Below are 26361 nucleotides of genomic sequence, written 5' to 3' on the forward strand. Positions count from 1 at the left end.
GGGTTCTCTGCTTAGCAGGGATCCTGCTTCCTCCTCTCTCTGCCGGCCTCTCTGCCTACTTGTGATCTGTCTGTCAAATAAATAAATAAAATCTAAAAAAAAAACCCAAAAAACAGAAAGCTACCTCCCAGAGACATAGGGGAGAGAAGCTTCTCTTCTTGGTGCTGGGCTAGGTAGACCCACCCCTGGAAGGTGATTCTAAGTGCCCTCACCGCTGAATGAGGTTGGAAAGCTAGCAGGCATTATATCATGTAGGTCTCCTACTCCAGGGTAAAACAATTTGGATTTTATTTGAAAAGGCAATAGGGAAGCCACTGGAAAGTTTTAAGCAGTTAAGTGATGTGATCTGATTAATAATTCAGGAAGAAGAGCCCAGGGAAGATGCTGTTGCAGTAGTCCAGGATGGTAACAGTGGAAATAGAAAGAGAAAGATTTGAGATACATTTTGTGGTTGAAACAGCAAAGTTTATTCATGAGTTGGATGCTCAAGATGAGAGAAAGGGAGGAACAAGGATGATTCCTAGAGTTTTGACTTGAACAACCAGGTGGTTGCTGAGACAGGGAGGGCTTAGGAGGAAGACTAGGGGAAGTCAGTGTTCCCTTTTTGGACAGTAAGGGTTTTTTTTTGTGTGTTTTTTTTTAAAGTTTTATTTATTTATTTGAGAGAGAGAGCATTACAGGGGAGAAGGTCAGAAGGAGAAGAAGATTCCCCTCGGAGCTGGGGACACAGCCTGATGTGGAACTTGATCATGGGACTCTGGGATCATGACCTGAGCCGGAGGCAGTTGCTTAACCAGCTGAGCCACCCAGGCCCTGGACAGAAAGTTTGAGAAGCCTATTAGCTATCCAGGGGGAGATGTCAGGTAGACAGTTGGGTATGGATTACGGTGTTGGGGTTTGAGTTCTGGTTGGGAGCAATCACCACATTAATGGCACCTCAGCACTTAGAGGTTAGCAGCAGAAGGGGATCTGGCAGAGGAGACAGTGTGGTCAGAGAGAAGCTACTCATGATAAGTTGGCTATTTTCTTTTACAGGTCACACGTCCTAGGAACTGTAGTCAATATGGGCAGGCAAGGGGAGGTAAAAGCAGGAGAAATCAGAACCAGGGGAAGATAGGAAAGCTAAGGGTTTAGCTCAGATGAGCCTATATTTCTTTCTAAAGAGTTTGGATTTAGTCTTGGAGGACTGTGGAAGCCATCGATGTTCTGAAGGGTATTGGCAGGAAAGAGGCATTGGGACACCTGGGGGGATTTTGTGGCCTGAACAGCCCTAACTACATACCAGCTCCAAAACAGCAGGTCCATGTATACCGTGAAGAAATCTGCCAGGTGATTCTGATGTGTCTTGCCCATAATGCGAACGGTAGTTTTTAGTGATTCCTTACTCTTACTCTTAAAAGTTTTTTTTTTTAATTAATGTATGCACGTAATTTAAGGATTTAAGTAGTATGACCCCCATCTGTCCCTACTCCTGATTTCTGTCCCTTTGAGGCAGCCACCTTCAATTCTTTCAGTAATTTTACCAATTTATTTCTGTATTTTCAAATAAGATACTTACACTGCTCCTTCTCGATTTTTCAGTTTTAGTTATCAATAGACATTTTACTCTAGAAGATAAAGATTGAAGTCTCTTGTTCCCCGCTGTGCCTTTCCAATAGACGTACACTTACCCTCATCCTGGCTTCACAATATAGTATAATTTTTGTATAGATCACTAGTCAGTTTTTATATTATTATGACAATATAAATATTCACAGCCGGGCCATAATGTACTATAATTAAATTTGCTTTGTTGAACAATTTTTTTGTTTTCTGATGTTGATAATTTTCAAGCTTGTGGTTTACTTAGTTTTCTTTGTACAGATTACAATTTCATCACCAGATTCATAGCTACATGTCTAAATCTCCCTTTTCTCAGTATCCCCAAATAATCAGCAATCCACTTACAAAGTAAATAAATAAATAAATCCAAATACCAAAGATAAATACTGAAAAACAAGGGTCCTTCTACTTTATTTTGAAAACCTACTTTCACTCGCTAAAGACCAACCACCCTGTCCTTCAGCTTGCTTTTTTTGCTTGATGTATCAGTGTATACACAAGTCTGTATGTAGATATCTGAATGTACTCTGACTGTCTTTCCATATCAGCACATACAGACATACATCATTAATTTGAAATAAGCAGAGCAGTCCATTGTATGCATCTGTAGTGGTATTTATACCATTCACTATTGATGGACAGTGAGGTTGGTTCCAGACATTTGCTATCACAAACCATGCTACAGTGACTATCCCAGCCTCATTGTCTCTGCGTACAAGTGCACGCGTACTTAGAGAACAGATTCCTTGAAGTGGAGCAACCGGGTCAAAGGAAATATGCCATTTTAATTATGATAGTTATTACAGAATTGCCTTCCAAAATGTTCTAGTTTGTCCACCACACCAGCACTGAGAACTACTGTTTCAGGTTAACTCCTTGCTCCAGTGACCACACGGAAGGTGGTCGAGATGGAGAAGGGCCTGGAAAGAGGCAATGATCGAGTATAATAAGGTAGTCCTAGCTTGGGTAGGAGGTGGGGAAGACCCAAACTGAAGCAGTGAAGATGATGAGGAGGAGGAGGATGGGTAGGATACACAGATGCTGAGGCTGGATAGGTACGAGACTTGGTAAATGGCTTCATTGAGGCCGGGAGGGTGAGGAGGGCCACAGGTGGAGCTGACATTGAACAGTTGGACTTGGACTTGGTTAGTAGGGAGATGTGGTACAGCCTGGAGGTCAGGAATTTTAACAACACACCCCTCCCCGCCTGCCATAGGATTCTGATGTGCAGCCAGGCTGGAGAATCCATAGCTCAGAGTGAGCCACAGCACGGGGCCAAAGGTGGGACGCTGAGGCCTCCAGCCCAAGGGGTGGACAAAAGCAGTGTCTGTGAAGGCATGAGCAGGAGATGGGTGCAGGGGCAGGGTCGGGGAGCAGGGAACTGGAGTGTGAGGGAGGGAGTTTTGTTTAGAAGGAGTCTGGTTTGTGCTGGGAATGAGGACTTCTCCTTGGGTTGGTGCCTTCTGAGGAGGCTGGGAGCCACTGAAAGAGTGTCTGGAACCTTAAAATCTCTGCTGTCTTTTGCTCAGTCACCGGCAATTTTGGTTCCACTGAACGCCTTAATGGGCTTACATGGGCAGACATGACCCATTCTTCTGAGTGGAGCTAGGATTTTCGAGTTAGGTTAGGAGGCACAGTACGAGGAGAGGAGAACAGGAAGAAATCAGAAAAGGTCATATGGCCAGTGAGAAACCCTTTGTGGCAGGGGCACAGAAAGAACTTTCAAAAGCTGTGTGACTGATAATGCAGTTATAAGCTGTTGGTTGAAATGTCTCTACCTAACTGCTTCTGGCAGCCCAAAAGCCTATGTTACTCTACTACACACAAGGGCCTGTGCTTGGGGCTCCGGGGCACCCAGGGGAGCTAAAGCATGATGAGTCCAGTTGCAAAGTAGATGACAGGGCTGGGAAAAGCGTTGGACTTTCCTTGCATCTGAGCTGGAAGTTTGAGCCTTTCTTGTCTAAGGGGCAAGGTGACATGAGGTCTGTAGATGAAAACAGTTGATTGGCCTTGGAGGTCACTGAGTGCACAGCGAGAGGAACTTCAGTCTAGTGATAGAAGCAGATCTCAATGGGCTGAAAGAAAAAAGTGAGGACTTGAGGACACCCTTTTGAGAAGCAAGCTGTCTGAGTAAGCGAAGTGCACGGTCTGTGATCATTCACTATATCTGGAAAGGATTGCATCTTGCATTCTCAGAATTGCTGCTTATCTTAATAGCACATTTGTATTTTCTTACCGTCAAGTAGTAAGTAGATCTGGCTGCTTAATGAAGGAGCCTCCAATATTTGAAAATACAGAAGAGGGATGGCTGTGCTTTGTATGATTAACACTGTGCCAGTCTCGTTCGATTGGACACATTAGATGTAGGAAGGAGGGTTATTTGCACTGGAATAAGATCTTATATTCGTGGGTCTAGACCACGCAAGAAATTATTTCTAACTGTTCTTTTAGTTCTTGGAGATATATTTTGTGTTTTCCATCATTAAACTCCTTTAGAATGATGTTTCACGAGGACAGACTGACATACCCTTAGAATTCTACATTCTAAGAGATTGTTTTGAAATTCTAGCCTTCCATTTTTCCCTCTGGTATTTCAAGTAATTTACATACCTGTAATAAGAAGGCAGGGGTGGGGATGGAATCAGGGACTCAGCTGTTACAATGAGGAACAGTATAGAAAGTGAAAGTCCTGCACAATTAAATGTGGACGGTAAGGTGAGGACTATCTGCTGCATATGTAATTGGTTATAGAAATTGATTTTACATTTTGATATGACCAGTTTATAGTGGCTGTATGAGAATATCCTCTTTGGTGCCTTTTGGAACAGGGAGGCCCCTTGGAACAGAGCAGGGTATGAGGGCAGGGGACCTGGAGCTTTCTTTTTGGGTAAGGATGGATTTGGTGGCCAGCAAATGGATCTGCTCTCAGGAGCAGAGCTGCTCTGGGTACTTTCAGAGGGCTCTTTACCTCTTCTTGCAAACCTTCTTCCTGTGTCCCTCACTCTATCATTGGTTAGTTTTCTTGGTTTGGCCTCTGGAGCTCACCATTGCACTGGGATTTTGGGGGTTGCCTGCAAATGGCCAGCAGTGAGGGCTTGGGGGTATGGCAGGCAGACAATGCAGAAGCAGAGGGCACGGCTAGAGGATGAAGCTGAGGGCTTTGGGGCACCACCCTGTGGGGGACTCTGACTGTCAGGCTGGCAGGCACCAAGAACAGGCTGCAAAAACCAAAAACTGCTTTGGGAGCAGAGCTAGGGCCTACTTTGCATAGTCTGAATTTTGCATCGGTCAGAGTGAACATGGTTGGTGAAGTCGTGGAGTCCCCGGGGGAGGCCCCCAGCCTGGTTTCTGCCACTGCCACCACTGCTGTTTGAGGGTTCAGCCACTGCCCCTTGCTCAGATACGCAGTCCCCTCTGACTTTGGGAAAGCAGTAGTAAACCCTGCCACCTAGTGGCAAACAGACACGCTAGCCAGACGCCCTAGACAAGTGTGGCTGAAGAGATCTTAATATTACCTCCCGTAATTGCAAAGATAACAATAAAAAGAGAAGAAGTCTACCATTTTTGAATGACAACTATTTCTAATCTGCACAACAGATTAACAGTCTGTTAGGTTCTTAGTATACTCATGTTATAGGAGGGAGAGTGAGGACATAAAAGACACTTACTGAGGTCATAGTGAGAAAGTGATTAAATGAGATGAATTTAAGAACAGTTAGAATAGCACTTTTTAACTGGCTGCCTGGAGGGCTTGTTAGAACACAGGAGGCTGGGATCTATCCCTAGTGTTTCTGATTTGGCAGATTTGGGGTGGGGCCTGATAACCTGCATTTCCTTCTTTTTTTTTTTTAATATTTTATTTATTTGACAGAGAGAAATCACAACTAGGCAGAGAGGCAGGCAGAGAGAGAGGAGGAAGCAGGCTCCCTGCTGAGCAGAGAGCCTGATGCGGGGCTTGATCCCAGGCCCCTGAGATCATGACCTGAGCTGAAGGCAGAGGCTCAACCCAGTAAGCCACCTGGGCGCCCCTAACCTGCATTTCTAACTAGTTCCCAGATGGTGCTGATGCTGCCCATCCAAGACTATACTTTGGATGCACTGGCTCAGAGCAATGGCTAGCTGGTTGTGCATCAGGACTTTGTCAGACTGTGGACAATTCCGCAGAATGCGAGACATAGTTCCTGCCCTCTGAGGATTTACAGCTTGGCTGGGGAAGAGATGTCTTTCTTCCAAGGATAAAAAGGTTGCATCAATAAAAAGACCTTGAACAAGTTTCCTACAACATAATAACTAGGTCAGAGCAGAATGGGAGCCCTGAGGGCTGCAGAAGGTCTCTCTGGAAGGAGCATAGGATAGTGTCATGGAAAATGAGTGAGATTTGGGTGAATAGGGCAAGGAAACCCCATACAGTTAGGGGAGGGAAGAACAATACTATGAGAATAAAGAGAGGTAAAAGGGAGACCCTGTTGAGAAGTAGCTTCTGTGCATCAAGCATGGAGGCTGCATTTTCTTACTTGTCTCATTTACTCTTCAGAACAGTCTTATGAGGGAGATAGTTCTGTCCTCATGTTACCTGCAAGTGAGGAAGCTGAGGCTCAGAGCCATCCAAGGGTCATCTAGCCAATGGATGGGAGAGCTAGCATTCAAACCCAGGTCAAGCTCTCTCCACATTTTCCCACTCTGAGAAGTAGCCCAGGTATGTAGGAGGCTAGGTGGGATTAGGGTGAGGCTCTCATTCCTAGATCCCAGCAAGTGCAGGGGTGCACCTGAGTCGATGTGCCTCTTTAACTGTTGGGCCCTAGATGCCTGGCTTGCCCCAGCCCAGTCCTGTTGGAGAAGCAGTGAGAAAACAGCAGGACTGCAAGGTGGATTGGGATCAGGTGCTAGAGAGTGGTGAGTTCCAGGCGGAAGAGTTTCAATTTTATTTCATAAGCAGTGGGGATCATTGATGTTTTTGGAGCAAGGGAGTGATTAGATCCAAGAGGTTGACTGTGTTCAGTGTGGACACTGGCTAGGAAGGTCTCTGAGCAATCTGGGGGAAGATGATTAAATCAGTATCTGGACTGGAGTAATAGAAAAAGAAAAGAGCTGGTGCCAGCCATTTACATTAAGAGCCTCCAGAATTTGGTGTGAGGATACCAGCAGAGGGCAAGTCTCAGTGACTGGGGAATTAGGAGGCATTTCCTAGAAATATACACACCCATCTGGAAGAGCTGACTGATAGCGAGAGGGAGAGGAGGCGGCAGGTTTCATCACCTTGCACTTGAAGCATTGGGTGTGGGGTAGCTAGACTGCCTGATGGGGAGGCTGATACTCCCAGGCGGCTGGAGAATGGTTTTAGAGTCCTCTGAATAGGGAGGGAGTGACCGAGGTCCTGGCCGTCTGCTTCAATTGTTCTTTGGGGGTTCTTGCAGGGCTCCCTCGTGCCTGGCACTGTGGATTTACCTGGCCGTGTTTCCGGCACGATTCTGTGCTGGTCGTCTTACCCGTCTTCCTCCTCTCTCCACAGCCTACCCCTGGACCAGACCCTTCCTCGCCAGGGTCCCAGCCAGTCACTGTCCTTCCCAGAAAATTACCAGACTCTGCCTAAGAGCTCCCGATATCCCTCAGGGGGCTCCTCGCCCCCTCCCCGCGACCTGCCCAGTGACTACAAGTATGCACAGGACCGAGCCAGTCACCTGAAGATGTCGAGCGAGGAGCGCCGGGCGCACCGGGATGGCACGGTGTGGCAGCTCTACGAGTGGCAGCAACGGCAGCAGTTCCGGCATGGCAGCCCCACGGCGCCCATCTGCGCTGGCTCGCCAGACTTCACCGACCAGGGCCGGAGCAGAAGCATGCTGGAGGTGCCCCGCTCCATCTCTGTGCCTCCGTCTCCCTCCGACATCCCTCCTCCGGGCCCCCCGAGGGTTTTCCCACCTCGGCGGCCGCACACGCCAGCGGAGAGGGTCACCGTGAAGCCACTGGACCAGCGGAGGAGCGTGGACATCTCCCTGGGGGGCTCTCCCAGGAAGGCACGGGGCCACGCCACCAAGGTGAATCTCTGGAGGGCTGCCAGGCAGTGGGGTTCAGCATTAGGGCACCAGGACCCTCCCATGGTTTGAACACTAATTTGAGCAATTTCAAATAAGGAGAGGTGACACCTCTGTGGTACTTTTAGGTGCCAGGTGCAATACTAAAGGCTTTCTTTTAATGCTTTCCACACCCCAGTGAGGTAGGTGCTATTATGCCCATTGCACAGATGAGAACTCTGAGGCATTAAGAGACAAAGGATCATCCAACTGGAAGTCTGTGGGAAAAGATGTCTGTGTTCAGCCAGTTCAGTAATTTATAATAACCCGACTTCCACTTTACTTCTCCAGGGGGCTTCCCCAGTTTACTGTTGTTAAAACCCAGTAAGAAATACGTGGATCCCCCATTTCACAGATGAAGAGGGGTAGTGCCGTGGGCCAGGCCATCGCAGCAGAGAGGGGCGGTGGGGGCAGAGGTTCGGCCCACAGGCTGATCTCCTGTCTCCCCCGCTTGTAGAACTCATCTCACGTGGACCGCCGCTCCATGCCCTCCATGGGCTACGTGACCCACACGGTCAGCGCTCCCAGTCTCCATGGAAAATCGGTAAGACGCCCCTCATCTCCTCTGCCCCGTGAATGTGCTACCGCCTGCAGGGTGCCGGCTCAGTCGGTGCTCCCCCCACCCCGAGCCCGTCACCCGCAGTGTGCAGGGCAGCCGTCAGCCCCCACGTTAGAGATGAAGAGGCTGAGGCTCAGAGAAGTCCAGTGACTTGCTCCGTGTCATCCAGCTGACTTGGGCTCCTCCAAGATCAGAGGAAGAGATTAGGGGAAGTGAAGGAGAATGTGGGCTTTTCTTCTCTTTCAGGCAGCATTTTGCCTGCAGTATTTTCCCAGTGTCTCTGCCGTTAGCTCCTCTCCTCTCGTCCAGGTCTTTGCTTTGGTTAGATAACTTTGCCTTCAAAGCTCCCATCGGGGTGAGGTTGCACTGTTTGTTGCTATTTCCAAAAAAAAAAAAAAAGATAAAACCTGCTTCCTGCAGCCCCCTTTCTGCCAGCGCCTTTATTTGTCCTGATGACAGAATTAATGCAATAATTACTTAATGGTGTCACATCAGTGCTGTCCCGGCCCCGGGGTGAAGAGTAATTATAGCGTCATGCTCCTGCGGTGGCTAATTTCCTCGTGATGTGTCTACACACCTGCAGCTGGAGGAGCTCTCGCGGCTTCTCACCCGCTTACGGCGGCACCAGGCGCGGCTAGCCAGCGTGCGCAATCTCGCCCTCGGCCAGTTACTGCAGCACCAGCTGACATGGCCCGCCTGCCAGGTCAGCGCTGCTGGGCTCTCTCAGGGCCGGGGCCTCCCTGCTGCGGGGCAACGGAGTGATGTGCTGGCCCATGTTTTCTCGTGCCCACGCTCTCGTCTGTATTTGCTGTCTGGCTCGTCCCCTCATTCCCTGCCTGTCTGCTTCTGGTCGCTATTGCCAGACACTACGCAGGGGCGGGGGCGGGGGGGCACACCTCTGGTGCTGGGGAGGGGCCTGCATGTGCCATGAGGGACCTCAGCGGTGGCTTCTCCGGCTGTGAGTAGTGACTGCCAGGCTGATGTGTGGTCATGTCTGAAGGGCTGTGCTGGCTGTCATCCTTGTTGCCACCGTGGCCACTCCTTGGGGTGCAGAAAGGTGTGTTTCACTGGTGTCAATGCAGAGGGAAAAGGCAGGGTGTCCTCTCTGATCTGGACAAAGCATCCTCATGTCCCTTATCCTGGAGAACCTCACTGTACGTTGGAGAGGTGAGGGAGGACAGGGGTTACTGCCACATGCAAGACACCGGATCCAGAAGGGGAAGTGACCTGCCCAGGACCCCTCAGCCAGTGGCATGTGGGCTGGAGCCCAAATCAGGTCCTATCTGCCATAATGTTCTAAGCCTTCTGGGACGTGGAGGTTTGCAGGCAAGCTCCTTAAGGAGTGGCCAGGGAATTGCTTTCCCAGGCATCCTGAGCAGCTTAACAATGTCCATACAAGATTGGTCCCTCTGGGCTGCACAAAAGTAGGCAGGGGACAGAAGAGGAAGATGACAGGAGTGTCACCTTCTTTAATTGTCCTGTTTAGAGGGACCCAGGAAATGTACTTGGAAAAATGAATGTGAGAGAACACAAGCAAAACCCCTAAGTTGTGAATTTGAGGGATTTTTAACAATATTCCTATGCTCAGTCCTCCTTACTGCTGTTGAAAGTGTATAGGGACTGGGCTGATTGGGGGAGTAGGGATGGGTGAGGGGACAGTTTAGAGAGGGAAATACCATCTCAGAAGTCACCAGTGTCCCTGTCAATGGTCCTTAAGGTCTTCTCATGCTTAAAGCACAGCCTGAACATTGTTTACTTGTTTGACATCAGAGGTGTAAACAGGGCCTTCTCCTGCAGCTCTGGTTTGCCTCAGTTTGCTGGGAGACCTCTCAGCTGGTTGAGAAAGTGGTGCCTGGGTCATTTTTCTTAAGCATTTACAGCCCCTCTACCTAACAGCTTCTGTGGGCTATTAATGGGAAACACAGGTCCTAGAAAATGAAAGAGTCATTTGCTTATTTTCACTGTTCCTGGTAATTACACTGAAGAACTCAACAGATTGTCAGAGATAGTGTAGGCAGATAGGTCTGACACTGAAACTTCCTCAGCTAGCTCCGGACATGGTCCCCATGCTGAGCATGGGGAGCTGAAACTTCCAGTAGCTGCTGGGGCTTATCATCCTAGAACCCAAGGTCATGTCAGGACCCACCTGGGTCCCCAGGTCATCTCCCTGCCCCTTTGAGACATTAGCCACACTAATCAGAGGGTCATTTTGCCTCATGCATATTAAGTAGGCCAGTGAAAAGGTTTGATGACAAGGATTGGAGCATTGATGATTGTTGGGTCCCTAGCTCAGGGGTTGCCTGTCCTCTTCCAGCTAGATCTCTCTAGTTCCATCTCAGGAGCTCACTACTGGCCTCAGCTGCACTGCTGTCCTAGCCCTGTTGGGGTATGTGTGCTGTCTCTTTCCTCCCCATCAAACTGGACCCCCCACCCCTGCCACCTGCCAACTGCAGGACTTGCTGGCCTTCCCCCAGTGACCTGCAAGATCCTTCATGCTCAAAGAAGGCTCTGGGCTACACTGAGACAGACATTTGTGCTTCCTCCGTGGCCGCAAATGTTAGCCTGCTATATAGTTCCTTGACCCCGAAGCTGTGCAGTGTCAAGGATTCACACATGAAGCCCCAAGTTTGGAAACCCTTGGTGTTCATAACTGGCTTTTTTCTCTCTTTGCTTCATTTGAAGGCTGATGATACCTACCTCCAGCTGAAGAAGGACCTGGAGTACTTGGACCTAAAGGTGAGGGATGTCAAGTGTCTTGCCTTTCTTGGACATGCACCTTTCTGAGCGTGTCAGCCTCATGGAGCCAAGCCCAAAGCCAAAGGCCGTGCAGTTCTTATCAAATCTGGATCCCAAATGAAGACATCTCCTGTCTAAATCGGAAGAGTTTTATTTCTTACTACCTTGAACGCTGGGCTCAGTTCCTTGTGAGTTCTGCTGTAAGATTTCAGTCTTATGAAATGAGAGTACGAGATCTTGATCTCTTCCATCCTCGGTCAGGACTCAAAGGCTTCTAAACAGTAACTAGTTCCTTCCTCAGAGGTTTGGCTCATAGGGTGCCACTGACGTGCATTTTCAGACACGAGTATCTTGGTGGCATTTTTTTGGTTTTGTTGCTGCGGGAACAGGTTCCACACAGAGTTCTGCAGCTCTGAGGCCCACCGTGGTGTCCCAGATGGGAGCCCCTGGTGTGGTTAGTCTCCCGTCTGCATTCAGGAGAAGAACACTGGGCGCCTCTCTGTAGGTGAGAAAGCTTCGGGCTCGAGATCAGCCTTCAGAGCACCGAGACAGAGAAAGCTGGTGGAGAAGTGTGAGAGGCATTCTACGTGAAAGAGGGCTGCTATCGTTTCCTTACCCCAGCTCTCTGAAAGCTCCCACTGTGAAAAGCACTTCTGATGCCTAAACCGTGAAATTGACTGAAGGAATGTGACCTTTAATTAACTGTGGGTGTGAGAGAGTGGGGGCGAGCTGTGGAAGGACACCCAGGCTACTGCCACAGGGGCGTGCCTCCCCCAACTCCCCTGGGTACCTGGCTTGAGGTGTCTTTAACATGGGGATTGTCATCCAGCCTTGTAGCAGCAAGATGACAAACATTAGGCCCTGAGGTAGCAGATGCAGGGGGCCTCCCCACACTGAGACAAGATCAGAGCCTTTGATTAGGTATCAGCTAGTTAACTTCTGGATCTGATGAGCACTTGCTGTATAACCAGCTCTAGAGAAGCCTAAGGGACATGTAAGAGGAAAAATGAGACTCTCTGAGTCCCTGAGAAAGTCCCAAATAGTTTGGGTTAGAAAAAGAAAATCTCCCAAAATAACACAGACTTGTTTATAACGAGTTTACAAAGATCTGTCTGGCCTAGTGCTTGGAGTTGAGATAGTGAAGGTCACCGTGGGCCGTGATGCTGGGAAGAGTTCTGAAGGAGGTGGCATGTGTTTAGAGCCTTGAAGAGCCAGAGGGTTTGAGTTGTTTGAAATTAAAGGGAAGGGAACAGTGGGAGCCAAGGAGAGACAGGGGGAGAGTGGTGTGGCCAGGGCTGGAGGAGGCAGACCGTGCATGTTCCTGATCTTTAGGAAGGAGGGGTGTAGTGAACAGAAGTCAGACTTGGCTTTCTGACATGAGCAAAATAAGGAGGGTTCTCTCAAAACCGGCACATTTTCTATGTAGTGGTCGGATCACACAGAGCATGAGTGAATATTGTAGGTTTGGTAGTCATGCCTCAGGATGCAAAATGTGCAGCCCAGCCCACCCTGCTGTGCCCTGATTCTGGGCAGGGTCCTCCCAGCATGCCCACCACCCCCACCTGGACTGGAGAGAGGTCCACCCACCTTCACCCACCCTGTGTTACCACCTTGTCTCCATTCACTGGCCTCCCCAATAGCCAGTCACCATGCCACCCCTTGGTTCTTCTCACCTCTGCCCCAGGGCCATGCAGTCAACTAGAAGTACTTATGGAGCATTCACGATGTACTTAGGCTGTTAAGAGAGGTTTGGCTCCCCAGCAGCACGGGTGTACCTTGAAACAGTCCCCAGAGTGCTTGCTGCATGGTGCAAGAGAGAGCTTAATGGGTCGGAACTAGAGTAATAGGAAATCTCTGTCTTCCGGTTCCTGTTTATATGGGACAGCAGAAACTCACAGCTGGTCTTGGAGGGAAGATTCAGTTTAGGTCTGTTTTATTTCAAGATCATAGAATTTGAGTTAAAAGAGCTTTAAAGAGAGAAACTGAGGCAAAGGACAGCAGGGCCTGAAGTCCTTGGGTGTCCTGACTACCAAGAGAAGCTTAGTAACAATAGAGGGTAAAATGTGTGACGGTCACTGGGTTTTACTTCTGTTAAATTATGTAAATCCCACAGTAACCCTAGAAGGAGGGTGGTGTTATCTTTTTTTTCACTGACTAAGGCTCTTTCCCAAGGCCGTGTGAATGGTTACTGGTGAGTTGGTATTTAGGTATAGTCCTAACTCTGAAACTTTAGTCACCTTGCCTCCTAGCCTCTCTTAAAATGCTGCTTCCATTACTGTGGACCCAAAGGCATTTCAGTTTTTGATGGAACTGAACTGGGGTCATTATCCTAGGAAGTGTGCTTAATATGATAGAGGCAAGGTGCGTCCTTGGGATGTTTCAAGAGCTAGGAGCTGTCTGCGCCCGGAACATTAACTAGTGACTTTCTGAAAGTTGTCACTATCATGGAAAACAGCTGTGTTGATACCAGAATTTCCCCAGTCTTATTTTTGTTATTCCAGTTGCTAAGCTCCTCTCAGAGAACTTTCCCCCCAAATGAGCCGCACTGGTAGCAGGGAGATGCTGGGGTTTATGCTGTGTGTGAGTTGTCTGTTTGGTGTGGCTGCCAGAAATGTTGGCACCACCTTAACTTCTCTCCAAGATACAGCAGGGTGCCCACGTCAGGGAGGCAGTGAACCTCCTCTGCTCCGCTCAAACCCAGCTGGGGCATAGGGTTCCCAGATGGTGTTTCACTTCAGGACCCAGCTGAAGAAAGGGCTGGAAGCAAAGCAGAGGTATTGAGAGCCTATAAAACAATGGCTGAGAATGTATTAGGCAGGATACTTTTGTTTGCAGGTGTCTGAAACCCATATCAACCTGCTAATAACCCAAAGAGGGAATATACTGGTTCTTTTACCAAGGACTGCATCATCCCAGAGGCTCAGGCCACGTCATCACTGTTCTAGTTTCCCTGGTGTGTGGGCTGTGTCCACATGGCAGGGAACGTGGCCACCTGCAAACCTAAGTTGACTTTCTCCCAGCCCAGCATCCCCATGGGTGACCACTTGTAAATCTGGACTCCCTAATGGGACGGCATGCTGGGCAGAAACAAAAAAATCAGCAGCAGTTAGCACAGCTGTGCTCCAGAGTGATAGAGAGAGAGTTCTGGGTAATTCAGGAGACCTAGAGACAGTCGACAAAGCTCTGAAATGTTACCATGTGTCTTCTGTGACTGCAAGGGGGAATGAAGATAAATGGATAGCATGAGTCAACTGTACTTCAATTAAAAAAAAAAGACAAGTGGATAGCAGCTACAAGTAGAAGGGTTTCTAAAAGGGCCTGCTCAGGTTGTGGTGGACCCCCCCCTTCTCTGGGATGTCAGTGAAGCTAGATGAGCACTGTGGGACAAGGGGTTGGCACATGACTGTGTCAGGAAAACCCTCAGGTCCATTGGGTCTTGAGATGGCGACATGCTCAACAAAATGAGCTAATGCTGAGTTCAGCTGGGGTCCCTGAGATGAGGGCCTCTGTGGACACAGCCGAATGAGCTCTGAAGCCCAGACTGGGTGTGGGGGTAGCTGTGACACAGCCCCGCCATGACCAGCTGCTTGTGAGAGGTTTCTCTGGCTTGGGGGGGGGGGGGTGAGGAAGGAGGTAAGCATCACTGGAGAAAATCGACCTCCCTATCCCTGCCTGGTTGCCCTAGGCTCCCCCATGTCCCTGTTCCAAAGGCCACAGACTGAAGGATCCAAACCCTCCCTTTGCCACCTCCACCACCACCAGCACCACCAATCAGCCAATGCTCAGCTTCCAGAATCAGTTGGTGGTGTTTGCTTCCCTACATGTTGTGGGAGCTTTTTCTCCCTAAAGTGAGCATTTCTGTTGTGGTGCCCCGTTTCAAACAAAGGTGGACTCCACTCTTTTAGAAGACACTCTGTATTAACGTTCTTTTTGCAAAAGAACTTGTCTGTCATTTTACTTGGTGCTGCAGAGTGGACAGGACTGCACCCCGATGAGGCATCTGTTTCCGCCTGGCGGGGTTTGGGTGCGTGTTGTTCATTATGGCTCTTGGTCTTCTCAGCAGTTTCGAGCAATAGGAGTGATTATAGCCACCTTCCTAACCAAGAATCCAAGTATCAAGAGAGGTCACTTCCACAGTGATAGGTCTGGAATTTAAACCCAGGGTCTGACTTTATTCCTGCCTTCTTTCTTCCATGCGCCATGTACTATGCCCACCCTAAAGCTGTACTCACTGAATTGTGTTTCTGGCATCATGGTTCTGCATTTCAGAACCGCACACCCTGGCTGGGTCTGAAGAAGCAGGTGTGGGGTCACTGTTGTTGACAGCTTAGATTGCTTTCATGCATCTGTGAAGACAGCTGGGAAGGGGAGGTGGAGGGGTGAGTATCTGCGGCTGTTCAGGTGGTGCCCCCAGAGGCTGTCATTCCTGACTAAGGGATGCATCAGCCGGGGCTCTGGTCACTTGGCCTCTGGCCTCCTCCTGACTGATCCTGAGATCAGGGCTCCTCTGTTCAGGGTCTCTTTCTAAAGTTAGCTCCTAGAGCCAAGTTTCTTAAGTTGTATTCTGGAACACCACCTATGTCAAGATCATCTGGGAGCTTGTTTTTTTGCTTGTTTTTTTAAGTACAGATTTAGGGGGTTCTATCGAATTAGAACCTCTGGAAATGGTGCCCAGAATTCTGCCTTTTTTGCTTGTTTGTTTATTTGTTCTTGTTTTTTAATCAAGCTCTGGAATAATTCTTGGGCACAAAAAAGTTTGAAATCTATTTTTCTGGAGCAGAGATTATTAACCCTGGCCATGAACTAGAACAACCAGGGGAGTTTGTAAAATGAGTATCAGTGCTTTGATCCTACCACTTAGACTCTGATCTAATTGGTAATACTCGGCAATTATTTAAAACAAACAAACAAACAAACAAATGAACAGGGGCATCTGGGTGGCTGGGTTGAGTGTCTGGCTCTTGGTTTCAGATAGGTCATGATCTCATTAGTCGTGGGATCAAGCCCTGTCTGCTTGAGACTCTCTCCCTCTCCCTCTGCCTCTCACTCCCATGCACATGTGCTCTCACTTGCTCTTTTTCCCTCAAATAAATGAATAAATAACTCTTAAAAAAAAAAAAAAACAAATTCCCTAGGTGTTTCTAATGTATGGCCAGGGCCGAGAAACATTGTTTCAAAGCAGTGGTTCTCAAAGTGTGAACCCAGAACAACAGCATTTGTTAGAAATTTGTTAGAAATTTAAAAATTTCAAATGCAAAATCTTGGGTCTCCCACCCCAGATTGGCTCAGTGAGAACCTCTGAATGTGGGGCCAAGCAAATCTGTATACAGTCCACCCTTGAGCAGCATGTGGGATAGGGGTGTCAACTTCTTGCACAGTTGCAAATCCAAGTATAACTTGACCCCCCAGAACTTAACTCTTAATAGCCTACTGTTGACAGGAAGCTTTACTAGTAACTGAACAGTTAACACATATTTTGTACATTATGTGTATTACAGACTGTATGCTTGTAACGGAGTAAGCTGGAGAAAAGAAACTGATAAAATCATAGAGAAAAGAAAATTTCTAGGACTGTATTGCATTCGTTGAAAAAAATCCACATATATGTGGGCCCTGACGATTTAATCCCATGTTCTCAAGGCTCAGCTGTATTAGCAAGCCCTCCAGGTGATTCTGAAGCGTGCTGAAGTTTAAGAAGCCCTTGTTGCGGTGGTGCCCAGTCTTAGCTGCATATCAGTGTCAACTGGGGGGGCCGTTAAGGATCTGGATGCCCAGGCTCCACCCCAAACTGATTTATACCCAAGTCTCTCGGAGTGCGACTTGGGCATCAGTTATTGTTTTTTTGTTTTTTTAAACCACCCAGGTGATGCCGGTTGAGGTGCACTGTTTTAGTGGGTAGGGACTGTGTCCCGCAAAGGAGCTGTAAACATTTGGGATCACTGGTTAGACATTACTTAGATGAATGTAAGTGTGGAGACGAGGGTCTGGGGGACTGAAGGTAGAAAATGTGGGGCAGGGATGAGACTAATGTCTAGCGCCTCCCTAGTGATTCGTTGTTTCACAACATAAGGTGAAGGAGAGCAAAGGAAGAAGCAAAGTTTCCTCTTGCCTTCTGCAGGGGGAATTGGAAGGCAGTGGGCTCTGACATTGGCCCTCACATGAACTAGCCTGCACAAAGATCCTTCAGAGAGAGCTTCTTGTCCTCTGTTTCATCTGTGAGGGAACGGAAGTCTGGAAAGGTCAGCAGCTGGGAAGCGGCATGACCAGACTGAGACGTGATCAGCACATATCCTCCCTAAGGTTTCCCCCGGCCAGTTCCCCAAATTCTGGCTCCTTCAAGTGTCTTTTGATGTCTCACCTGTTACGTTTTGTTGTATTTGCCTTTTTGTTTGGAACAGATAAAAAATAATGAACCTTTGATCAACGTGCTTTACAAAGTGCTGAAGAAGTCAGCACGGGGCTGTCGGCCCAGGAGAAGCGTAAGATGATCTGATCTGTGTCTCCAAGCGGGGCCATTCCATTGCTTCTGGCTCAGTGCTGACCTCATCACTTGCTTAACCAGGGGCTCTCCTGACCGCCCCCAGGCTTCCTGCAAGTCATTTTGCTTTATTTTTTTCTCCTATTGAAGCTCCCTTCAGCATTTTGGCTGGTGCACCAGGCTGAGCCTCTCATCTGCGGTGTTCTGTGACTCCATCTTTTGTGTTGCCTTGGGATTGTGGTGGGGTGGGGGCTTGCCTGGCTTGCCACCAGCTTGTGTTGTGTTCCCATTCTCTCTCATCTGCCTCCACGGTGAGGACTGACCTCGATGGAGACCAGTGTGGTCTGTGTAGTCAAGCGTGAGTTCCTTGGGAAGGAATAGCAATTTCTGGTCACCGTGGAGGAGCTGGGGTATCTTGAGATCCCACCATGGCCCTGGGATTTGGGTGGCTTTTCTTCAAGGCAGGGCATTGATATTTAAAAACAATCTAAAACAGGACTAGAACAAGACAGTTCTCCCCTGCCCACGCCCCAGCCCCCCGCCCCAGACGGTTCCCTTTGACTAATGCAGAAGTAGCACCTGGAATATGGCCAGCTTTTATAGCTTTCCAAGGGAGGCTGCAGGTTGGGAAGCAGATGCTATGCGCAGTCATTCTGAGCCCTGAGAAAACGTGTGTTGGGATGTGATGGAGGGTGAGGTAAAATGCCTGGGTGGCCTTCAGTTCTTTTCTGGTGCACAGACTCTTTCAAAGGGATAAATGCCCACGGACTTCCACTTTTTCTGGTGACAGTGATGCCGGAGACCCATAGTTGAGATTTTAAAGGGATCTAAACATTGCTATCACAAAGCACAGGTTTAAAAGGAAAATTAGACGTAATAAACTACTTGTGGATACTTGTAGTAGCCTTGATTCTCTGGAACAAAGCTAAATTCAGAAGTTTCAAGGGCCTCTGGAGCTGTGTAAATACATTCCTGAAGCTCATGCTCTCAAGCGTGCCCTTTATTCCAGCTCCTCCATTTTATTACATTCATGGGTTCGTTAAGCAAACATTTCCCAAATATCCTCAATATGCTGGACTTGAAGGATACAGAGAAGATATGAAAAATGTGTCCCAGTTCCCAAGTCACCCCTAATCAGGTCACTGTTCACTGAGGGGAGAGAGAGCATATCATCTGACATGCTAAGGCCCATAGACTGGAAGACACAAGCTGTGGGAGGACCTCCTCTGAAGCCACCAGAACCGCTGGAGGGAGGGAGTTCCGGAAAAACAGCAAGTGTCACCTCTGTTGACTCTCCCATCCTAAAAGACTCAGCTGTTTGAATTCCTAACTTTCAGCACCTTCAATGCAGCCCTTCAATGGGGACAAGAGAGAGTTCCTTCTTAGAAAAGAAGGTGTGCTAATATTCTGAGAGGGAAAAGAAACCTTATGTGTCAATCTGCAATGGAAATGAAAGCACAGAAATTTAAGAGCATTTAATCAAGGGCTAAATAGTCCCAAAACACTGACTTCTAAGAAATTCCATATTACTGATTTTTATAATGACTCTGATTCATCCCCGAAAGGTTGAATTTATATTCAGTTCCATGGAGGCAGCGTAGGATTGACTTTTAGAAACCTTTCCATCAAAAAGTTTAAAAGGTTCAGCTTTCTCAAAATGCCCTTTTTGTGTAGAACATGTCATTCCTTTCTTGACGGCGTTGGGTAGATGAGGCACTGCTCAACTAGATTCTCTGCCTTGCTATTTCGGTATCGAAAAGATAGTATCTGTTAAAAGCTCTAGTGAAATAAAGGGAAGAGTTTTACTAGGAAGAAAAAAATCTCCACAGCATATCTCAATTTGAAAATGATTTCTTCCTAGGAAGTGAGCCAAGGGTCAGCCCCTGGAGAGTAGACAGGCTCATTGTCTTCTGCTTTGATGAGGGACTCTGACACAGAGTGACCTCCTTACTTTCACCTGCTGGGTTCCCCTGAGTTTAAAGGCCAAGTTCTGCCTGGAGGTCAGCTGTTCCTGGTTCATCAGAGTTAATTCCACCCCTCCCCCCTCCTCCACTCCTCTTCCTGCCTTTCCCAGCCCTCTGTCCTTGAAGCAGCCAGCGGTTTGTTTGTGGATTGTGGCAATAGTCCATGTGTCCTTGACTGTGTGTGTAGATGTATGTACACATACATAATATGCCAGTCTGAAGAGCAGAATTTGGCTGGAGCTCTACTTTTTCCAGGAATTCTACTGACCCACATGTGTTTGCCTTTGACCTACCTCCAATGCAATAAGCATTTGCCCAGTGCCTTCCAGCATACCAGGCTTTATGTTCAGGCTGACTTTACCAAGATATAAAAGACAATGGTCCCTGCCCTCTGCTGTGACCACAGGGAACATGAGAATGGGTTGGGGGTATGTCTGCAGCTGGACTCTGTCCTCAGCCCAAGGCATGGAGAGGGCATCATCCCTTGACCTTGACCCTGGCATTTGCTGATGATGAGAGGAAGGAGGAGTGCAGGACAGCTGGGGACATGATTGGCTTGAGTTGTGAGGGGAATGTTTGCTAATATATTTCTGCTTCTTATTCACACAACTTACTGGACCTCACAGATGGAGTAGGGAGAAAGTGAGGGCCATCTCTCCAGCAACTGTCTGTCCATCCACAGTGGAACCTCCGTCCTAGTATACACACCATCTGTCTCATGGAAGAGATAGGTTCTGCCCTCTGTTTCTGCGGTCACATCCGTAAAATGGAATTCAGCAAGATGGCTTTCTGTGCATGGGACACATTCGACCTGGCTCTCTCTGACCATGGTTTGGCCGTGGGGGTGCATCTGTGGAAAAGTCTCCCCAGGCCCATCCCACACAGCTTTTGGCAAGAGGGAAATTAGGGGAAGTGAAAAAACAGGGGCTGAAGAGTTGGGTTTAGCTTTGTAGGGGTCAGTGGGAGATGCCAGCATGGTGCCCCCATGGGGTCAAAGAGAAGGATGGACAATGTTGTGAATGCCCATTGACCCATAAATTTAGATGATTTTTGTCTCCTGATTTTGGTTTCCGTTCTTGAGAGGACAGGGTAACTTGTGACGTATACAAATATGACCTGCCTCAGTTATTTAGGGATCAATTGACAATCCCAACCAGAAGTTACCTAGGTTCCTTCATTCCTTGATCTGATTTTCTTCCCAAATGGTATAGGGTGAGAAAGACTGACCTTGCTCATAGGGGAGGTTAGCAGCTCAGAGGCTTCCTTAAACTAAGGCTTAGAGATGCCCCGGGGACTCGCAGGTTCCTCTGATCCACCTCACTGCCCTGGGCTGGGGGCCATAGACTTCTGTAACTTGGGTTGACCCCAGGTTCGATAGCAAAACTCTATCTTTTAAATCTTCCAAGATTCGTACTGAACTAATTTTGGGCAAAGTTTAGCTTCCACAGTCAATGATACTATAACTTGAATGTCTTCTTTTTCTTTAAATTTGAGAAATTTACAAGTGCTTCTTGGATCATAAAACGGTTTTGGTTTTTCCCTAAAATGAAGTAGGCATAAAAATCAGGTCTCGCCTGAGTTTTTACCCGTTTCATGCCATGACCCTACCACCAAGACTTCCACACCTGTCCATCGTGGGGCTAGCTCTCCTTCTTGAGATCTAATCCTGAACCTTGTGGTTAATCTCCTTTAAATTGTTCACCTCCCAGATGACAGGCCGGGACCTTGTCAAGGATCGGAGTCTGAAGCCGGTGAAGATCGCGGAGAGTGACATTGACGTGAGTGAGCAGGGCAACAGTCTGAACCTCTGGCTGCCTGTTGCCCCCAGACCCAAGGCGGGCAGCTTCAGGCAGGGCTTGGTTGGTTCCGAAGCCAAAGGCTTTCTGATCACACTTCAAGGTCGTGCCCTTTTCTCATCATCCCAGGCCCTCTCCAACCTGTTCTTGCTCACAGGTCAAACTGAGCATCTTCTGTGAACAAGACAGGATCCTCCAGGACTTGGAAGACAAGATCCGAGCCCTCAAGGAGAATAAAGTATGCATCAGTTTTGCATAATCTTGGGCTGAGTGGAGGGGGTTTTGTCATGCTGTCTTTCCTCAGATATAGATTGGACTTGTATGTCACAGGTACTCATTTATCCAGAATGGGTGTTAGTTTATTCAGAACAATATGTTTGCTTCCAGGGGCATTTCTGCCTAAACCTTAGGCAGGAAAGAGGAAGAAAAGAGGAGGAAATCTTAGGGGGAGACTTAAGCCTGTTTATTCCAAATGCGACCTCCTCCTCTTCCACCTTAATTCTGCTCTGGCCTTCCTCTCCTTGGAGGCCTCGTGAGGTCAGCCTGGGAGAGGAGGGCTCCGCTGGCTTATGTGTGCTGAGCCCAAGTGCCTGAATTCCATGGAAGAGGGCTGCCTTGGAGAAAGTGGCCACACTTGTAACAAGACAGAGGCTGTCATTTCCTAAAGCTCCTTTCCTCCTAGGATCTGGGCTATGGAGAAAGCAAGTCTGGATGGGAGGGGAGGAAGAGGCCAGGGGCTGCCCATGTTTGGTTTCTTGGATACTTATTATTTTTTTTTCTTTTTTGAACTTTAATAAGGTATTATACTTGTGATGCCGGAGGCTCATAACATGCCCTTTTCCCCAAGAAAAGAGAATTTTCCATCTACTCTTTGATATATCCTCATAATTTATCCATAAAGAGTGGATGACCTTATGCCCACTTCATAAATGGGAAAACTGAGGCAGAGAGCTGTTAGGTGGTTCGTCCCAGGAGCCCACCCAGTGGGCAGAGTTAGAGCTGGAATCAGAGCCCCCAACTGGGCTGTGGGCCCTTCAGTCTCAGTCGGATCCAGCAGGTTTGCGTAGTTCCTGGCATGAGATGGGGAGGCCTCCAGGGGCTGTCCTCCTCTCCTCTTGCTCTTTGGCCCTTGCCTGCTGTAGGACCAACTGGAGTCTGTGCTGGAGGTTTTGCACAGACAGATGGAGCAGTACCGAGACCAGCCCCAGCACCTGGAGAAGATTGCTCACCAGCAGAGGTTGCTGCAGGAGGACCTTGTCCACATCCGGGCAGAGATCTCCAGAGAGTCCACTGTGTGTAGAGGGTGTGAGGGTGGCAGACACTCTCCTGCCCCCATCCCCCAGCCCCAAGACGGGCTGGGCTGGGGGCTGGGCTGGGGGCTGGGCAGGGGGCTGGGCAGGGGGCTGGGCAAGGGGCTGCTTCTCCTATCTCACAAGCTGTAGTTGAGTAGTTGGTGGCCAGGGTTAAGAGTCTTGGAGTAGCAGGACTTCTCCAGGCTGCCTCCTGATAGTAGCTCACCTTGCCTGGGGGTGACATGTATGTCTTTGCTGGTACGTCAGGATGCTTTCCATCAGTGACTGCTGTATGGCTACGGTGACACCCAAGGGACCAGATTTCTCTGATCTGTGTGCAGTTAATTCCAAAGCATCAGAATTTCTACTTTATTTGTCCATCTGATGTGGTGCAGGCCCTTTCTGCCAGGGCTGGGAACCAAAGCATCTCCAGTGGTGGGAGAGGGGACAGTTCGACAGTTCCAGTAGCCAGGGTCGGAGCGGGAATGAGAAGACGAGCCCTGTCTCTCTCCTGCCAGGCCTGCCTGAGACCCGCTGGGCTACCCTTTCCCTGTCCGTCTTCCTCTGGCTGGGTCAGCAGTGCTCATGGGGCCATCTAGGGGATCGGGGATAACTAAGACTCAGGAGCATTTTCTTGGCCAACAGGAGATGGACAATGCCTGGAATGAGTACCTGAAGTTAGAGAGTGATGTGCAGCAGCTGAAGCAGACCCTGCAGGAACAACACAGAAGGGCCTTCTTTTTCCAGGTGACCCAAGGGCTCTTCATCCCTTCTGAGTTCCGTTCCTTCTGAGGGACTTCACCTGTAGAGCTATGGGGCTGTGGAGATTAGGTGTGTGGCCTGGGAAAAGCCTGCTGTCCCTCCACCCACCATTAGGAGCTGATTCCCAGAAAGCCTGGTCCACGGCCCTATGGAAAACACTCTTGCCTGTGACTCAGGGCTGGCCTGCCACGTCCCCCAGAAGTTGTCCGTCTCCTGCTGTTGTCCCCCCGCCATGATTTCCCTGTATCCAAGCTAACATTTTCCTATTCTTATTTGGTACCCCAGCACTTGGCATAGTGGCCTGAAAACACTAGGTGAATATTGTTGACAATGTCTTTCGAATGATTATTTCTAATTACTAGTTCCTTAAATTGTTCCATTCCATTAAACTTGTCTTCTTGGATCTTCTTTAATTAATTTCAGCATTGATTTTTTTTTAGCTTTTTATTTCTTATGTTTCTGTAACTATAAAAATAATACATGAATGCATCTCTCTGTAAAGGCCAAACAGTAAGAAGCAAAAGCAAAAAATGAGATGAAAGCTCCTTTGCCTCCCTTCCTTTCCCATCACCTTCCCTGTACGTGATCCATGCTATCACTGTGTGGCGTCGCCTTCCGTACCATTTTTGGTCTGTTTTCAAACATATGCCCATTCATAGGATAGTATAATGTATCTGGCAGTAGGAGTTGGGTTTACTTAAAGAGGGATCATGCTTACACATTGTTCGGTAATTTGCTTTTTTGTCATAACTTCACATTATGCAAATCTTTCCAGGAGAGATACCCAAGTTTATGTTGCCTGATACTTAAATGTTAACTATTTAAATGTAAACATAAATTAACTGAAAGTAGCGAGAATTAAAGATACAGTGCTCAGTCACACTAGAATCATTTCCATTGCTCAGTGGCCACCTGTGTCTAGTGGCTGCAGTATTGAACAGCAGAGATAATAAGATTTCCATAATCTCAGAAAGCTATGTAGAGTAAAAGAAATCAGTCCTTAGCTGCTGCATGGTATTTCGTAGTCTTGATATGCCATATTTTAGCTGTTCTTTTCTGATGGGCATTTAAGTTGTTTGCAGTGTTTTGCTTTTATAAATGGTACCACAGTGAGCATCTGTCTAACTGCCCTTTCAAGCTCATTTATAAGCTTTCATCTAAGATGGGCTCCGAGGGTGGACTTGCTAGACTGAAATGAGTACACATCTTAAATGTTGGTGGATGCTGGCCAGTCACCCTCAAAGAGACTGCACTCATTTGCCCTCCCACCCGCAGTGAATGAGGGTGCTGAACCTTTATCCACATCTTCTCCAGCACTTGACGGTATCAGTCTTTTTAGTTTTTGCCAGTCCACTGGCTGAAAAAGGACATCTAGTTTTAATTTGCGTTTAATTCCTGGTAGGTTAAACATCTTTTTATATGGTCATTGGCCATTTTTGTTTCTACCATGCCTTATTTCATGTTGATTTAACATACCACAGTCCCTGAATCCCTTTGTCTGCTCTGGAAAACAAATGGGTAAAATGTACAAGTCTTGTCACAGACTCCCTGAAGAACTAACCGTGTAAGTAAGTTACAAAGAGGTAGGCTAGTTTGAAGCCTAGCTCCTGCAACTTGACTTCCACCTAGCCTGGTGGCATTTCTCGTGCTTTCCCTGAGTACCACTTTGTGATCTGGGAAGCTCACAAAGCCCTTCTTTGAACAGGCTTTGTGCTAACTTCTTTGGTGTAATTCTAGGCCAGGCAAGCTGTTAGAGTCCTGAATAAGTCATGAAGAGTGGAGATATGCGTGCAGCCCCACATACACATTCTCAGGCAGAGGGCTTGGAAACGTGCCCCCTTTAGCCAGGTTTGGCTGTGAGAAAATTCACAGGCTTGTCAGTAAAGGTGAGTGGCTTTATTTATAAAGATCCTCATGACTACCTGTGCCGGCAAGCCAGAGGATAAAAGAACATTGAGGTAACTGTGAGAGGCAGTGCCAGATGAGGCTGCCTGTGCGTGTCCCTGCTTCTGGACAGTAAGTGCAGGCGTCTGCTGAATGCAGTCCATAGGAGCCTTTCTGGCCAGCATGGTGTGAGGGTCCAGGGATGAAACACCACCCCCTGTGTCCCAAAAGCTTCCTTCACTTTGTCCTTCAGTTCTGAAATTCCATCGTCCTTGGAGAACCTTAGAGGCTCTCTGGCTTTTGCTTGTCCTTGCTCTTCTCTTACATGTGGGGGTGCCAGAAGGGCAAAATAGGGGCAGGACTGCAAACTGACAGGTAAAAGTATGCCAGGTAGACCACTGGAGGAGAGCGGAGAGAGTTGATTTTATTTCCATGCTCCTCCTTTACCTGTTCCCAGCACCCTGCTTGGGGACCTCGGCTCCTGAGATAATCCTGTTAGCTTACACACACACACACACGCACACTCTCTCTCACACATACATACTCACACACACTCACACACACACACACACACACACACACACACTCTGGGTTCAATACCATGTCTGTTTTAGGACACTTGTGCTTTGGGGTGGAGCTGAGCATCAAGCCCGTTCCTTATTTATCAGCCCTGAGGATGTGCATTGGTGTTGGAACTGTGGAGAGAGTATGAGAATGTGAGCTCCCTTAGGAGGGAGGCTTCGGACATCTGTTGTCACAGCTGTTGGGCAGCATTGATCAGGGAGTTTTATGTGATTGGGCCTTTTTTCACTCATCATCCATGTGAAGATACACCTGAGAACCTGTGAAGATACATCAAGGGCCATATAGTCTACTTGCTGAATCAGGCAAGTCCCTAAGTATCACACACGCAAGAATTTTTCCACTGGAGTGTGGAAAAGGCTGGGTGCCTAGAGAGGAGATGGGGTGTGAAGCCTTTGTTTTTAAGTCTGTGGGGAGTGATCAAAGCTACATTCTCCCATGACAATTTAAAAATTAAAAAAATTTTGATGGGGACGCCTGGGTGGCTCAGTTGGTTAAGCGGCTGCCTTCGGCTCAGGTCATGATCCTAGCGTCCTGGGATTGAGTCCCACATCGGGCTCCTTGCTCGGCATGGAGCCTGCTTCGCCCTCTGCCTCTGCCTGCCACTCTGTCTGCCTGTGCTCTCTCTCTCTCTCTGA

At 48.2% G+C, this 26361-nt stretch overlaps 1 protein-coding gene across 9 annotated transcripts in view; it reads left to right on the forward strand.

Moving 5' to 3' along the window:
• Positions 1-26361, forward strand: part of PLEKHA7 (pleckstrin homology domain containing A7) — a 214104-nt gene that overhangs the window by 166714 nt on the left and 21029 nt on the right. For all 9 annotated transcript variants that reach the window (XM_046015345.1, XM_046015344.1, XM_046015347.1 and 6 more), the window contains 7 exons: positions 7112-7634; positions 8128-8214; positions 10912-10965; positions 21117-21185; positions 21361-21441; positions 22346-22495; positions 23141-23242. In XM_046015345.1, coding sequence (XP_045871301.1) covers positions 7112-7634; positions 8128-8214; positions 10912-10965; positions 21117-21185; positions 21361-21441; positions 22346-22495; positions 23141-23242 — 1066 coding nt within the window. The remainder of the gene's footprint in view (positions 1-7111; positions 7635-8127; positions 8215-10911; positions 10966-21116; positions 21186-21360; positions 21442-22345; positions 22496-23140; positions 23243-26361) is intronic.

The sequence above is a fragment of the Meles meles genome, chromosome 8, assembly GCF_922984935.1.
Source record: "Meles meles chromosome 8, mMelMel3.1 paternal haplotype, whole genome shotgun sequence".
NCBI classification, from domain to species: domain Eukaryota; kingdom Metazoa; phylum Chordata; class Mammalia; order Carnivora; family Mustelidae; genus Meles; species Meles meles.